This window comes from Acomys minous (genome assembly GCF_964271855.1).
Source record: "Acomys minous genome assembly, chromosome: 14".
Lineage (NCBI taxonomy): Eukaryota > Metazoa > Chordata > Mammalia > Rodentia > Muridae > Acomys > Acomys minous.
The window spans coordinates 64,991,648-65,007,998 of record NC_140496.1 but is presented as its reverse complement, the minus strand read 5'-3'; the positions used below and the strand labels follow the sequence as shown (position 1 = coordinate 65,007,998).

General features: G+C 48.4%; 1 protein-coding gene and 1 long non-coding RNA gene across 10 annotated transcripts in view; both read left to right on the top strand.

Moving 5' to 3' along the window:
* The window catches only part of LOC311583742 (glutathione S-transferase Mu 3), a 90,227-nt gene that overhangs the window by 58,259 nt on the left and 15,617 nt on the right, over positions 1–16,351 (top strand). For 3 of the 9 annotated variants that reach the window (XM_084757576.1, XM_084757573.1, XM_084757574.1), the window contains exon 3: positions 15,630–15,711. In XM_084757576.1, the coding sequence (XP_084613702.1) occupies positions 15,646–15,711 (66 nt within the window). In that variant the 5' untranslated portion in view covers positions 15,630–15,645. Of the gene's footprint in view, positions 1–2,070; positions 2,183–2,452; positions 2,529–3,090; positions 3,156–3,446; positions 3,529–3,629; positions 3,731–4,880; positions 4,977–5,067; positions 5,179–6,409; positions 6,887–15,629; positions 15,712–15,868; positions 15,964–16,351 lie in introns of those variants that run through there. The other 6 variants (XM_084757571.1, XM_084757570.1, XM_084757568.1 and 3 more) reach the window with 6 other exon arrangements.
* On the top strand, positions 11,281–15,498 carry LOC311583755. The gene is made up of 3 exons (XR_014774656.1): positions 11,281–11,374; positions 14,705–14,780; positions 15,279–15,498. It is a non-coding gene; the product is annotated as an uncharacterized lncRNA (long non-coding RNA).

Genomic DNA, 16,351 nt, shown 5'->3' with positions numbered 1-16,351 from the left:
TGGCCAGTTTTGAAATCATTTGCACAGATTTATAAGTCTCTTTTCTCTCTCCTGATATTTATGAGCTGATCATTTCCATTTCCTCCCATTTTCAGCAGGGCCTCATGTTTCAGGTAGCTAGCCTTAAACTCACTGTATAGCTGAGGATGGCTTGGCCTATTGATCTCCCAGTCTCTACCTTCTAATGCTGAGGTCAGGGGAGCTCCTCTCTGCTTGCTGTATGGGGTGCTTGGGGTGGAGCTCAGGGTTTTATGCATCTGAGCCCAGTGCTCTCCCTACTGAGGCCCATCCCTTGCACCTGTGGAATTTCCTTTGTTATTTTTCTTGTTGGAGTAATGCTCTACTGATTTTGTTGATACTCTGCGAATGGATTATTGGGTTCTCATGAGTCTTCCTGAAAGTGATTATTTTTCTTCTTAGTAGGTTTTCTTGCCATGGAAGCTGTGGCTGTTGCAGGAGCATATGTGACTAGTGTGGCCATTCTGCGGGCATGTGTCACACTGGGCATTGTCCTTAGGGCCTCGGGTGACTTTCTGAGCTTGGACCTGAAGTGAGCAGGCAGACATGTCCAAATGCTAAGGCAACATTTGACACAGGCATTGTGAGCCTCAGTGACAGGGTCTGTCTGCTTGTATCCTCACAGCGACCTCCAGATCATGTGATTTCACTAAAGTCACAAGAAGAGATGCCTCTGCCTGTCCTCTGCACCCTCACTCAACACCTCACCCTCCTGAGGGCAAACCTTCATTGATATGTTGGCTTCATATCCTGTAGTCCTTGTAAAGGGTGACTTAATCCCAAAATGTGCTTTCTGCAGAGCAATAGCCTTGCCCTTTGACTTGCAAACCCAGCTTAGTCTCCACTTCTGTCAATTTGTTTGTCATTATTTCTGATAAGTTTCTATAAACAAGGTGATGTCACCCTCAGGTCAATTAACCACAGACCTCTTGGTTTTGAAAGAGTCTCCTGCCTGCAAGCAAGGAAGTAGCCAGGTGGGTCGGTGTTCTTGGTAGGACATTGCCTATCCTTATAGAGGTTCTTCCACAGGACCTATACCCCAGGGTAACTTGAAAGGTCATTTGAGCCACCCTGTCATCTAGACACACATATGTCAGGAGCTTGGGCCAGGTCCAGGATCCAGGGATCTGGAAAGCCGAGGGTCTAGCTTTGGTCTCCTGTGTCCTGTGCAGAGCGTTACATGACCTGTGTGGATAGATCCTGTTGTCCCTTGAAAGCAAGCCTCTTGGAATACATGCTATCCCACTCCATGGCACACCCCAGCTGTGAGCTCATTGCTCCCTTGCCCTGTGCTAGTCATGGAAAGTTCTGTCAGCCACTGCCCTGTGCTGCGATGGTGGAGTGGGGGGAGGGGAGGGAATCTCAGATTTCTTGTGCCATAGGTGTCTGGTTCTTGGATTTAGCTCACAAAGATGGCCAAAAATACTGACTGAAATACTAATTTATATGGTCACTATCTTGATGAACATCTTACTGAGTCTCCGGAATTTCCTAAAGGGAAACACTGAGGCTGCTTGTTTTCTGATTGTCCCTGTTCAGGGTTGTTCCTGTGTCATGGAGCGTCCTGTGACTCTAGATGGATAATTAAGCTGTGGTGGGTAATAACGCCTGGCCCCTGTCAAATGGGCTGTTCTGGAAGTAGTGATAAGTGCTGAACTAAATTTTCAATTTAGGGGCACCCTGTTTTATCTTCTGTTGAGAGCTGAGCCTCTCTGATGGACAGGTTTCCACAGTCTAGGGGGTGAAAACCCAAGTTCTGGAAGGAAAGAAAAGCTGCACTTTTCAGTTTTGGGGGTACCCAGTAGGGGGCGGTGGCAGGTAGGTAACTAAAGATCGCAAGAGGCTGATGTTTCTAGGGGTTCCTTCCTGGAACCCTAATTAGAATCCAAGGGCTGGTGCTGCATGGAATCTTACTCCTGCCTCTCCCAGGGTGCGGGGTGTGGCCCTTTGGGTTCCGGTTCAGAGTCCCTGAGGACACTTAGAGGGAAAGGCAGTGCCTGAACGGGGTTTGGGCATTGAGGGCGGGACCGTTTTTCAAGGCCCCTCCCACCTTCCCCTTAGTGCCTCCTTAAAGTCCCCTGCTCAACCTTCCTGAAGCCAGTCTGAGAAGGAACAGAGCACCAGCACCATGCCTATGACCCTGGGATACTGGAACACCCGTGGAGTGAGAAAGGGATCCCCCTGAAGGGTGGGACTAGGATTTAGGAGGGAAGTTCAGAGAGGCCAGGGCTTTTTCTAGCAGAGGTATACTCCTCTGAGCACTCTGGAGCTCGCAAACTTGGGAGGCTGCACATGTGAGGGTTCGCACCTGGGAGCATGTGCGTACACACCGCGGCGAGGCTGTGTTTGTAGAGTGTGGGAGGGCTCAGGTGAGAAGATGAAGCCATCCAGAAAGGATCTAACCATCTCTAACCTCCGTGTCCGCCCCTCCCAGCTGACTCACCCCATCCGCCTGCTCCTGGAATACACAGACTCAAACTATGAGGAGAAGAGATACGTGATGGGGGATGGTAATGACGCCTTCCTTGTCGGACACCTGCTTTCCTCTTGCCCAGTGATGCCCATCGCTCGATGCCTATGCTCTTATTCCTACGCCCTGCAGACCTCCTACAGTGGAGCTGCCTCTTCTTCCTTCCAGGAGCCTGTTGAGGGTGCCCTTTGGTTTTCTACACACTGGGAAGGACCTGGTGTGGCAGAGCTTGCCTTTAAGCCCTGCACTAGGAAGGGGAGAGGCAGGCTGATCTCTGTGAGTTTGAGGTCATATCTTGTTTCGGGGCAGCCAGAGTCTGCATAATTGCGAGATTTTTATCTCAAACAATAACAACAACAAAACAGAAAGAACATCAACAATAGAGTTTCTGGTCCAACAGTATTTACAACTGGGCTGGGTTCGCTATTGTGGTCCAATTGGATTCGGGCTCCTCTTATTGCTGGCTGTTCACCTCTCTCCTCCATCTTTGGAGTGACGTAGTGTGAGATGCTGCAGATCTCCTGCTTCAGGGTGTCTTGCCCCTGAGGATGGACTGTTAGACACTGGACTGATTTCTTTTCACACCTTCTTGTTCACAACAGCTCCCGACTTTGACAGAAGCCAGTGGCTGAGTGAGAAATTCGATCTTGGCCTGGACATTCCCAATGTAGGTGCAGGGAAGGGGAGGTTTTGGAGGAAGGCATGATGCTTTCACCTCATTTTGCCTGGCTGGAGGGTTTGGGATTGGTGTTTCTGCTCTCCCGCTCCTACCCCTGATGCTTGCACAGTGTTTCTGAGATGGGCTGTGTCCCAGCTCTCCCATTCAGTGTGCACTGTGCTCGTGTAGGACTTCCATGGCAGGCACACTGAGTGTGCCACACCCCACATTTGTCCTCACCCAGAGAAGGGACTCAGAGGCCCCACATCCCATCTGACATTTCTCTGCTTGACCTTCCAGCTGCCCTACTTAATTGATGGGTCACACAAGATCACCCAGAGCAACGCCATCATGCGCTACCTTGGCCGCAAGCACCACCTGTGTGAGTGGGGCTGCCTGCAGGATGGGCGGGTGGGGTGGACAGGCTCGTTCGCTTGGCTGGGGTGGGGTGCTGAGGGTGAGTGTGCTTTGTGTGTGCTGCAGGTGGGGAGACAGAGGAGGAGAGGATTCGTGTGGATACTTTGGAGAACCAGGTCATGGACACCCGCATCCACCTCATGATAGTCTGCTGCAGCCCTGACTTTGTGAGTTGCTGGTGGGTGAAGCAGCCGGGGTTCGCAGTAGGACTTAAGGGCCTGCATTCGGATCTGTAGCTTCCTCCTTCAGTGAAGGAACTGTGTCACTTACTGATTCTCCATGCTTTCTTGTCATTACCTCAGCGATCTAGCACATCATCGCTGTGAAAGTATCGCTACTCATATAACCATACTAGATGTGGCTGAGACTTGATAGAGCGAGCAGTCTGACCCTAGACACTCGATGTATGGTTAAAAGCCCGTCATGTCTGCCCTTTGACCGTCCCCATGTGTCATCAAACATGGTGATCACACTACCGATCCTTCCTAAAACACAGACTCCAAGGATGAAATAGAGGCTGGGGAGATGGCTCAGAGGCTAAAAATCCTGGACGTGCAAACACAAGGACTTGATTATGGGCCTCCAGATTGAAAACAAACAAACCCGAGAGTGTCTTGTTGCACCATGGGAAAGGAAAGGGGAGGATTTCTGTGCTTGCTGGCCAATGAGTCCAACTAGGCTCAGTGACAGACACTGTCACAAAAAAAACATAAGGCGTGCGCAATACACACACACACACACACACACACACACACACACACACACACACACACACGAAGATAGCATGCACAGGCTTGGTAATAGTGAGCACAACAGTCTCAAACATATACCAAGTGCTTTCTGAGAGTTTTGTCTTTGGCATCAGCAGAAGTTGGGGCATCTTTCTAGTAGGCCACTCAGGGTCAGTCAGAGGAGCTCTGACCCTTCTTCTTTTCAATACTAATCATTGCTCAAGCCTCATGCATGCTCTTCAGATCTCCGATCTGTTCTTATGTACCCACCTCCATACCAGCATCACTTTGTCTTCTCCTGGGGTCTCTATGTCCTTTGTTTCTGGGTTTCCACTGGAATCCTGGGACCACAGCATGCATGATGATCCTTAGGCAGACCTGGGTGTGACACCCAGAACCTTGGTACCAGTGGTGACAGATCTAGAGACAGTGTAGCATTCCTTTCTGTCTTCCAGTCACCTCAGACAGATGAAGTCTGATACTGAAAAAGTGATGGTGACACTCATGAGCCTAGCCTTTCCAGGCCAGCAGCCCCTCTGCCTGGAAGCCTGTGACTCAGGCTGGTGACAACTCTTTTCTGCCTCAGGAGAAGCAGAAGCCAGGGTTCTTGAAGACCATCCCTGAGAAGATGAAAATCTACTCTGAGTTCCTGGGCAAGCGGCCATGGTTTGCAGGGGACAAGGTAAAGAGAGGGGATGGGGGGCGGGGGGAAGAGAAATTGCCATTCTTCCCAGGTGTCAAATTCCAGTGCGCTCACCCCGGACTCCCTGCAGATCACCTATGTGGATTTCCTCGCTTATGACATCCTTGACCAGTACCGCATGTTTGAGCCCACTTGCCTGGACGCCTTTCCAAACCTGAAGGACTTCCTGGCTCGCTTCGAGGTGATGCCCCAATCCTGCTTCCTCTTGGGATTTTAAAAAGAGATTTCTGTAAATAGTATCTGGCAACATTTATTACCTCAAAATCCCAAAATGTAGGCTGGGCAGGCATAACACCGCCATCTTGGGACTGAGTCAACTGAGAGCTGTAAAAACCCAGACTGTGAGGCGTGTGTGATATTTCCCAGGGCTACTGAGCCCAGCCCGGACCACACTGCACAACAGTCTTGGGTCACCTACGTTAATCTGGGAATCAGACACATTGATCCAAAGACCTTTCTATCTGTAATCTGTTGACCTTGATAGCTCCCCATCGTGGATGCTCTTTCCTCACTAGTTCTCATCAGCTCTGGCTCGGACCCACACTGGGTACCCTTGGGGACTGTGCAGTAGCTGGCATGGCTCTAGGGCGGGTGGCTGGAGAAACAGTACCTTAGCCCAGCTTGTGTTTAGTTGATGGCAGATGTCTTCACCCCCGCTGGAATTGTCTGTGTGTTCTCTAGCTTGTGAGTGGCTTATGGTACAACATACAGCTGTATGGATTGGTCCCTGTATTAGGCAGGGAGATGAGGGCAGCCGGGGCTCAGTGAGATTGTACTTGGGAAGCAAGTGATGTCAGTTCTGCTTTCGGGAACTTGGTTAGAATTCTGTTCAGCGTTTCCTTGTGGCCTGTTATTTTGTTCTCTTTCGTTGAGGATTTGCTGAGTGAGCCACCGGGTTCCACCTGCCTTCCTGGTTCTTTTCCCTTGTTAGATCCCTCCTCAGTGTAAACACAAGCTAGAAAGTGCTTCCCAGTGAACCACCTGTTCATAGGGGAGACGGAAAGAGATAGGGAGGGAGAGGGAGACAGAGATGGAGAGGACAAGGATGAGGAAGATGGAGAGGGAGAGGATGAGGTGAGATGGGGGTTGGCAGCCCTAGAGCCAAGCTGACTCCTGCTCTGTCAGACCTCTACTTGTGTGAGAGGGGGAAGTTGATTAACCTATCTGGACCTCAGGTATTTTCTGGTATTTTCTGAGCCTGTATTGTAAACTTTAGTTGGTAGAAAGCACCTTCACAGTGTCTAGTCTCCCATTGTAGGAACCTGAAGCCGTCTTTGGCCAGGGCTGGGAGCTAAGCTGGCTGTGCTGTGGTCCAGAGCCTTTGAGAAATGCTATTCCTGGGGTGGGGCTGCTCAATCTAGTGGGGCCTCCCCACAGACCTGAGCTCCTGCTGCGTCCTTCCCACTTTGCAGGGCCTGAAGAAGATCTCGGCCTACATGAAGAGCAGCCGCTTCCTCCCAAGACCTGTGTTTACTAAGGTAGCCCAGTGGGGCACTGATTAGGCCGCTGCCGTGCTGTGGCATTCACAGGGAGGAGCTGTTCATACAGGGATCCTGCGGGCCCTGGGGACAGCTGGCCTTCTGCACTGCTGCCTCCATGTCCTCAAGTCTCTGTCCTTCCCCTTCCTGTCTCCAGCTTTGTCAGCCCCGTCTCCTCAGCCCTCACCCTAGTCAAGCCCATGTGGTATTCATTCTCCCCGCTTCCTTCCATCACGCCCCCTTCTTCATCTGTGCCCTAACCCAACCTCACAGTCCTTTTCTGTGCTTGGAGTTCTGTCCTGAACTCATGCTCCCTGCAATTAGCCTAAGGGTCAATGCTGTGTCAGTGCCAGCCCATTCCTGGTGGATGAGCTGCCCCAGCCTGTCTCATCACCAATAAAGCCTGAAACATACTTGCTGTGTGCTGTGTCTCATTTATTCCTTTTGCTTTGGACTCACCAAGTGTCACAGCTGCTTCCAAGAGTCTGAGCTCTGCGCCTGTGGTGCCAGGCTCTGAAGAGTCAAATGGACTCAGGAGAGGTTTGCAATATCTTGGTTCTAATCTGTGACCCTCACAGCAGAGATCACTAGGGGATGAAGTGTGCTTGCCTGCAATCTCAGTCACTGAGACATGCTGGGACTTTGAACTGTGAAAGGCTGTGGGTCTCAACTGAGATACCAGAAGAACTAAAATTGGATTTCAGGGTTACCAGGGCAAAGGTTAAGAAACAGGCCTACAGGGGATAATCTGGCCAGCTGCAAAGAAGAGCCCCACTTGAGATAGCATTGCCCTGTGACTGACCCAAAGGGTCCCACAGAGATAGAGTTGATAAGAGACCCAGTTTTATGGCCGCTTTCCTTCCTGCCCACTGGAGATAGGGTTAGTAAGAAACCAGACACTTCCCTGGACAAAGTAGTGAACAAAGAGAACAAAGAAAGCTAAGCCATGGGTCATATTGGTGCCTTTTTCTGTAGCCTGGCACTCTAGACATTAGACCTCTTTATGTTACTCAACCAATAGTTGATTGTCAGGCTAGGACCCCTTGCTTTGGGGTGCTGGGAGGGATGGGAACCTATAAATTTACTCTCACCTCAGAGATCGAGGCTCTTTCTGGATACCACTGTGTTGGTGACTGGTCAGAGCCCGGCTCAAGTCGATTAAAGGTCCTCATGTGTATTGCATCAGTATCGAGTCCTGGTGATCTTTTTTTGGGGGTCTCACGCTCTAGGTACAGCACAACGAGTGATGATGAGGCTGGTGGGAATGCACAGGAGGGGCATATACCATATACCATATGCCCCTTCCATATACCATATACCATATGCCCCTTCCATATACCATATACCATATGCCCCTTCCATATATCATATACCATATGCCCCTTCCATATATCATATACCATATGCCCCTTCCATATATCATATGCCATATGCCCCTTCCATATACCATATACCATATGCCCCTTCCATATATCATATGCCATATGCCCCTTCCATATATCATATGCCATATGCCCCTTCCATATACCATATACCATATGCCCCTTCCATATACCATATACCATATGCCCCTTCCATATACCATATGCCATATGCCCCTTCCATATACCATATACCATATGCCCCTTCCATATACCATATGCCATATGCCCCTTCCATATACCATATACCATATGCCCCTTCCATATACCATATACCATATGCCCCTTCCATATACCATATGCCATATGCCCCTTCCATATACCATATACCATATGCCCCTTCCATATATCATATACCATATGCCCCTTCCATATATCATATACCATATGCCCCTTCCATATACCATATGCCATATGCCCCTTCCATATACCATATACCATATGCCCCTTCCATATACCATATGCCCCTTCCATATACCATATACCATATGCCCCTTCCATATACTATATACCATATGCCCCTTCCATATACCATATACCATATGCCCCTTCCATATACCATATACCATATGCCCCTTCCATATACCATATACCATATGCCCCTTCCATATACCATGGCTGTGTCAACATTAGGTCTCTAGGACGTTGTCTTTACTGGGTCTGTCATGTACTCTTTTGGCTTGAAGCTCTATTGGTATGGGAACCGTCACTCTTGATGAATCCTTTCTATTTGGGAAAAACTGAACTGAATTTACCCTTACTCTCTCTTCATTTTTATGATCTGTGCCTCCTGCACCTCAAAACTCACTGTCAATAAATCTTCCTGTCGGTGAGGTTCCCTGTGTCACAGTTCAATATTGTGTGATTCAGACAGTTCTCCGAGAGCAGTTCAATGAAGTGTCTGTGACAATCAAACCTTAGTTTTCTGCAGACATAATGTAATTAGCTGCTATTGCATTCAGGGTTTGAATTCAATGGAACAGTTGATTGCCAAGACCTGCATGGACTTGGGATTAACTTGAGTTGGGCAACTGGACATGAACACACTCTGAAACAAGTACAGAAGAGCAGGGATTGGTAGATCATGTACTCTGATGGAGATGCAGGAGTCATCCAAAAATTCAGTGTGTACAGCTGAGCGGGAAGGTGGGCTTATTAGATACACGTGGACAAGGAGGTATGCAGGCTGACTTTGGTAAAGCTCCATAGGGGAGAAATCTCAGGATGCAGTCATCCTGGAGGAAGATGCCGTCCACATCTGCTCTTGGCCAAGGAAAGATCTTGTTATTCCCATGGATCTGAGACATTGGGTTTCTTGACATAAACATATTCATATCAACGTTATACATTCACTCAGGCCCCATCTGCTCCCCAAAGTTGATATTTTATGTGTCAGACAGACTGTGCCGAGAGCTACCCAGATACTGTACAGAATGTTGTACGTGGTGTGGCTATGGTGATGCTTCCAGAAAACTTGCATTGTTTTTTTTTTAAAGACCAATATCTTAGGAAACTCTATTGATTTAAAGATAATTTTGATATTGATATTAGTATATTGGACTTTGTTAATAACTGTTAGTCATCAAACACACATCTTAAGCCTCACCACTCACAGGCCCTGTATACCTCATTCTGGCTAAGCTATAACTTGACTTAAAGTTTGAAAAACTATCTTCAATTTTTATCATTTATTTTTAGGACAAAAATCTTATTTTGTTATACAAAATCCATCCTAGTGACAGATATTTTTATTTTTACCTTCCTTACCAAAAATGTATTTATTTTAATATTTATGTCCTTTTCAACTTCTCTCTCCATTTTTGTAACAAGAATTTGATGCAAAGTATGTAAATTAAGATTATCTATACATGTTTAGTTAAGTTTCCGAGCTTCGTTCCCACTACAACTCTTGGGAAAACTTCTAACCAATTGGATTTTTAAATCTTTTCCCTCTATGGTCTCACAGGTTCTGGAAGCAAGAGAAAGTTTTATGTTCTCTGGAGGGCCTGCCAAGATATTGATGACCTTAAGCACTGCACATTCTCTGTAAAGAAGAAAAAGCAGATGAGGGAATACACAGAAATCTAACTACTTTAGGTTTTAACCCTGTGACTACAGCTTTAGGTACAGAAGATGTTTATTTCCCCCTTGTTATAGCAGTGGGAGCATGGACACTCACAGAGATCCAACGGCCTCTGCTCCCAACTGTTGAGATTCACGGTGTGTGCCACCACACATCGCCCTGTTTTTATTTTTAGCTATGCATGTCGGGGCTTGTGCATGTGGATATTTGTACATGGTTGCATGTACCCATGGAGGCCAAGGGTGTCAGAAGACCTCCTGGATCTGCAGGTAAAGGCAGTTGTGAGCTTGCTGATGTGAATTTTGGGAACTGAATTCATGTCTCTGAAAGCACAGTGTGTGCTTTTAAGCACTGAGGTATGTCTGCAGCTCATGCTTTCTGTTTTGAATGAATGAATTCAGCACTTATATAATAAGCCAAACTGAAAGAATAAACAGCAAGATATAGAGAAATAACAGAACATCATCAAATTGGTCGTGCAAAGTATCTAGCAGAAACCCCCTGACCAGAAGCTATTGGGGTGGTCAGTTGGGGTTCCCAATAGAGTCACAAGCAGAGCGAGTGTCCCTCGGGTGAGGCTTCCTGACACAAGAACAAATAGCAGCAAGTAGAGATGCTGTCAGAAAATCAGGTACTCACGGCTCCAAGCAAAATCTGCCTGGGGAAGTTGAGGCAGGCAGCTGGAGTTCTGGATTGAGCTTTCTTTCTCAGGATGAGCTTCCTTCCCATGGCTGATCTTCTGGCTTCTCTTTTCCACTGTTGCGTATGGCTCACCTTCTAGCTATTCCCAAGGCCAGGATGCCTCTACTCTTGGGCTGACTTGTTATTTTCTTCCCTCCTGTAGCAGAAATAGGGGTCCCATGCCTAGAAAAGAGACTTTGGGGGAAACAGAGACAAACATGCATGGGTCTGAATAGAGTGGAGCCACTGAGCACTTTCAGACTTTCAGAGTCACCTTCTTAGCGAGCTCAAACAACATATGACAATTTACCAATATATCACACCCTGTGACAGCCTGCTGAGGACTGCACTGTGTATGTGTCTGTGGGGGGGGGGAGGGGGCGGGTAGGCCTGGTTTCCTGACCACCAGAGTCGTACCTGTCCTACCTTCAATCCTGGAGGACCAGCCTGCCCAGCCTCTCCACTGGTAGATCCAGGTCCTCTCTCCAAGCCTCCTACTCTCTTTGCTGATGTGCAACTGATGCCATAGGGGCTCCCCCCCATCCCCCGGCAAGACTGCTGCTTGGTGCGCCCCCCCACCCCCACATACACATTTCCTCTCTCCCAGCTGGTTTCCAGGGCACCAGCTACTCTGTCCCTCGGTGGCCAGCATTTCTAAGGCTGTTGGAGTTTCTCTAACTGTGGCTTTTGAGTCATTTGAGGATCACAGACAAGGTAAGATCTTCTCACTTGGCCGTGACTGCATTTGGACTGGGTGGTTCTTTGCTATGGGGCTGTGTTGTGCCCTGTGGAACAATCATCTGCTTCCCTACCCTCCACCCAGTGATGCTGCAGCCCTTCCCAGTGGTGACCATTCAGAAAGTGCCTGAGCATTGACAAGTGTGCCATGAGCTGCAAGTTGCTTCTTGTTATAGGTGAGCCATTATCCCAATGCAGACTCCACTTCTGAATAAAAGTGAAGAACCTTTTAAAATCCAAATTTTAACATCATAAAAGACGAATCGGTCATGCTTTTTTTTTTCTTCCTTTTTTGTTTGTTTCTGTTTTTATTTTTTGATATAGGCTTTCACTATATAGCCTTTGGTATAACTCACTATATATGCCTGTCTGAACTTGAACTCATTTCAATCCTCCTGCCTCTGTTGTCTTGGGAATGCTAGGATGTCAGGCATAAGATACCATGCCAGGCAAGACGAGTCTTTCTTGATAAGATTTTACTTCAGTAGTTGGGTGTGTGTGTCCTAGACCATGTGATAAATATATTCCGTTTTTCACAACTTTTTTTTTTTTTGGCTGTTGTCACAGTGTCAGACTTTGAGAAAAATTTCAAAACGGTACACAGAACTTCTGTGCAGCCAGCCTTCTCTTTTCCCCCATGTTCTTCTCCCCTCCTCTTCTCCCTTCTTACACCCCATCCTTCGTTCTTCGACTCTCTCTCTAACATACTGTACTCGAGCAACAAGCACCACAGTTTTCTTGTGACAGTACATGTGTAGGGGGTCAGGGAAAGCAGGACAATGATTATAATCATTCTCACTGCGGCTCCCAGGGAGCTGTGTCAGCCAATCCTGTGCATCATTGGTGAGAATGTGTGGAAAGCTCCAGGTTTGGGGAGGCTTTAAAAGCTCACCCAGCCAGTTCTTGAGAATGGACGACTTCCAGTCTCACTGCTGCTCTGTTTCTTGCTTCATTACTGCAGTCAGATCGTAGCTTCTTTCTTTCCTTCTTTCTTTCCTTCCTTCCTTCTTTCTTTCTTTCTTTCTTTCTTTCTTTCTTTCTTTCTTTCTTTCTTTCTTTCTTTCTTTCTTTCTTTCTCACAACCATAGGAACCCTGGGTAAAACACCTGGCAATTCTTTAGCATCAGAGCCATTCTCTCAGCCATTCTCCTGAGTTTGCTTTTAAAATCTTTTATCAGTGCTACTGTGGTGGCTTGAATAAGAATGGCTCCCACAGGCTCACAGAACTGAGTGCTTGCTCCCCAGGAAGAATTAGAGGGTGTGGCCTTACAGGGGTGGGGGTGGGTGAGAACTTAAAGTTTCAAGAGCTCAAGCCAGGCCCACTGGCTCTCTCTTCCTGCTGCCTTTGGATCCAGATGTAGAACTCTCAGCTACAATGTCTGCCTGCATGTCACCGTGCTTCCCCCCATGAGGATAACGGACTAAACCTCTGAAACCCTAAGCAAGCTTCAAATGAGTGCTTTTTTTTTTTTAAGAGTTGCCATGGTCACTATGTCTCTTCACAATAGAACACCAAGTGAGACAAATACTAAAAAACCTGAACAAGGGAACCTGGGCTCTCGAATAACATAGGTAGGATATTGTATTTGAGATCCTACCTCAAGTCCTAGGACCCATAGTGACTTGAAGGGCACTTGAACCAGCACTGTCTCACTCCTAGACACTCATGAATCAAGAGCCGGGGCCAGAGCTGATGCCAGGGAGCTGGACAGCTGAGAGTCTGGCCATAAGCTCCCTAGATCCTATGCAGGCACTGCAGGGTCCCCTCTGCACAGGAATCTGTAGCCTCTTGGAAGCAGGGGGGTGTCTGTTTCCTTGCATGCTGCTACCACCTCAGCGACTCTGGCTGCCAGCTCTGTGCACCCTTCCACTGTGCTGGTGAGCATGAAGTTCTGCCAGCAGGTACCATCGGTGGCTGTGGTAAACTCTGAGGTTCATACCTTCTGTTCTTGGTTCTTGGACTGAGTTCTCAAATATAGCCAAAGTACTGTTTACTTTATATGCTCACTGTTAAGTTTTCAATGGGGGTCAAGCAGCTGAAGTGCCTATTTAACCTATCAAAGCAGACCTGGCCTCCAGGTTCTCCCAGCATCTCTCAGTCCCTACCTGCCCCAGGGTAAGGCTGTCCTCCCCCTCCCTGTACCCTGACCTCTCCATCCCAGGGGCTGGGCTGCCCTTCCTCCTCAGGCTCTTCCCTAGTAATGCAGACATTTTGGTCACATACCTTCCTTTCGTACCTCTGGCCTCCTGGCTGCTGTGCTTGGTCCCCCTCTGTCCCCCCCCTCCTCACATGGTTCAGCATCATGACCATTCTGGACTCTGGACTCTCCCAGATGCATCTGCCTCCTTCACCATACCTAGGAGCGGCCATGTCCTTTCCTTTTTATTTCTTTTTTTCACTCACTTCTTAGCTTGGTGATCAAAGGGTTGTGTCTCCAACCAGGATGTCATTTCCTATTCCTGTAACTCTAGGCTGTGTGGACAGTGAAGTTTTGATAGCTTTCAGAGTAGAGGAGTCCTGCAAACAGTGGTGTGCTGGGTTCAACTCTCAGGTTGGGGCCGTGCCTTTTCGGCCCTTACATGGAAGAGTGAGCCTCCTTGGATGACAGATTCTCACAATCCAGGTGTGAAAATTGAGCCCAACGATGAAAGGCAAAAGAGCCGCTTTGTTCTCTGCCTATCTGGCCAGTCACCAGGGGCCACTGCCAACTTCCTGGAGGACCCAGCAGGGGGAGGGGCTGTAGGCAGGGAGCCACTAGAGCAGGCCTGCCAGTCTCTGCCTTGGGTATCTGAATACACCGACCTGCTCGCCCTAGGAGACTGTAGAGTTTGAACTGGCTCTCACCACTGTCACAAGAAGCTGGGCTTCGGGCCTTGAGGGTTGGGCCATTTGGGAGTGGGGCAGAGAGGGCTCAGGAACTGCATGCAAGCAGACACTGCCCCCTGTGTGTTGGTACCTGAAAGTGAAGTCCACCCTGACTGAACTGCATCTGCGCAATCTCCATGGCTAGAGCAGAAAACATGCCCGTGCCTCTGGGCTATTGGGATATCTGTGGGGTGAGTGGAAGGTTGGGCTGCAACGGTGGAAAGGGCTCTTGGTTAGGACACAGTGAAGGGTTAGGCCTGGTTCCAGGAGGTAGATTCTCTTCAGTGCATTCTAGCATTTTCTGCCAGTCCCTGTTAGGAGCGCTGTGTCTTCCCCTATTCAACTGTTAGGTATAGAGACAGAGGCTTTCCCGGAGGAGGTGAAGTCACACATAGGGGCTCTCACTGACTATGACTTTTGTTACCTGCCATCTCTCACAGTTGGGTCACGCCATCCGCCTGCTCCTGGAGTACACAGAAACAAGCTATGAAGAGAAGAGATACTCCATGGGGGATGGTAATGACCTTCTTCTGTTTAGACCCTTCCCCAGCTTCTGTGCACTGGTGCCCAGCAGCTTCTGCCCAGCAGCTTCTCAGTTCCGTGGTTCTCCTCCAGATGAACCCAGGGCTGATCCCTCCTAGAAACCTCCTTGAGGTTTATTATTTTATTTATTTATTATTTATTGTAATTTACAATAAAATTTATTATTATTATTATTATTATTATTTTTTTTTTTTCAGTAAATAACCAGTGAAGCGCTGGCTCCCTGTCCACCTGCAGTTGTGTGGGGGCTTGCTCAGCACCCACCCATACCTTTTGCGTGTACCCTAGTCATGTAGAGCCTACAGCTCTGGAAGGGATATTCACTTGTACAACCTTGGGCTGTGAGATTGGATGACTCAGATCACAGATCCCCTACTTCAGGAGGACTTGCTCTGACGTTTTAGTAGGATCCCAGGGGCGAGGGAAGACTGTACAGGGGGAGATCTTTTCACATTATTTTGTTCACTGCAGCTCCTGATTATGACCGAAGCCAGTGGCTGAGTGATGAATTCAAGCTGGCCCCAGACTTTCCCAATGTAGGTGCATGGAAGGGGAGGTTTTGGGGAAGGCATGGTGCTCTCACCTCATTTGCTTACCTGGCTGAGAGAGTATGGAATCGGGGTTTCTGTTCTCCTTCTCCTGCTCCTGCCTGACACAGTGTTTCTGTGATGGGCTGTGTCCCAGCTTCTCCATTCAGTGTGCACTGTGCTCATGGAGGGCTTTCCACTGCAGGCACATGGGGTGCCAGGCCCATATCTGTCCTCACCCAAGGAAGGTATGGAGGGGCCACATATCCCATCTCACTGTCTCTTCTCCTTCCAGTTGCCTTATTTAATTGATGGGTCCCACAATATCACCCAGAGCAACGCCATCCTGCGCTACCTTGGCTGCAAGCACAACCTGTGTGAGTGGGGCTGCCTGCAGGGTTGGGGGGGGGTGGTCATCTTCCTGGGCTTGGCTGTGGTGGGACAGGGTGCTGAGGGTGAGTGTGTGTGTGTGTGTGTGTGTGTGTGTGTGTGTGTGTGTGTGTGTGTGTGTGTGTTCCTGTGCTGCTGGTGGGGAGACAGAGGAGGAGAGGATTCGTGTGGACATTGTGGAGAACCAGGTTATGGACACCCGCATGCAGTTGGCCATGCTCTGCTACAGCCCTGACTTTGTGAGTCCTCACTGTGTGGGTCAGGGGTTTACAGGAAGAGCTAAAGGCTTGTGTTCATAAACACACTTGTTCTATTTAGTATTTGAACCCACTCATTCTGATTCTCCAAGCTTTCTTATTCAAGCAACACGTTTATCTTTCCTAACCCCCAAATCTTGTTAATAGACACTGTGCATCAATGCCTGGAAATCTGTGCCCGTGGTTGTGCCTTTGGTTCCTGTATGATAAATTCATGTGTTCAGAATTCTCCCCAACTTGACCACTGCCGTGCGCCATCTTGCCTAGTTGGTCACACACCCTCTGTTCGCTCCTTGAACGCACAAATTCAAACCGGAAGAAAACAAGTCTAATATATTCAGAATCCTACCCAACAGTCTTCCCAGGGCTG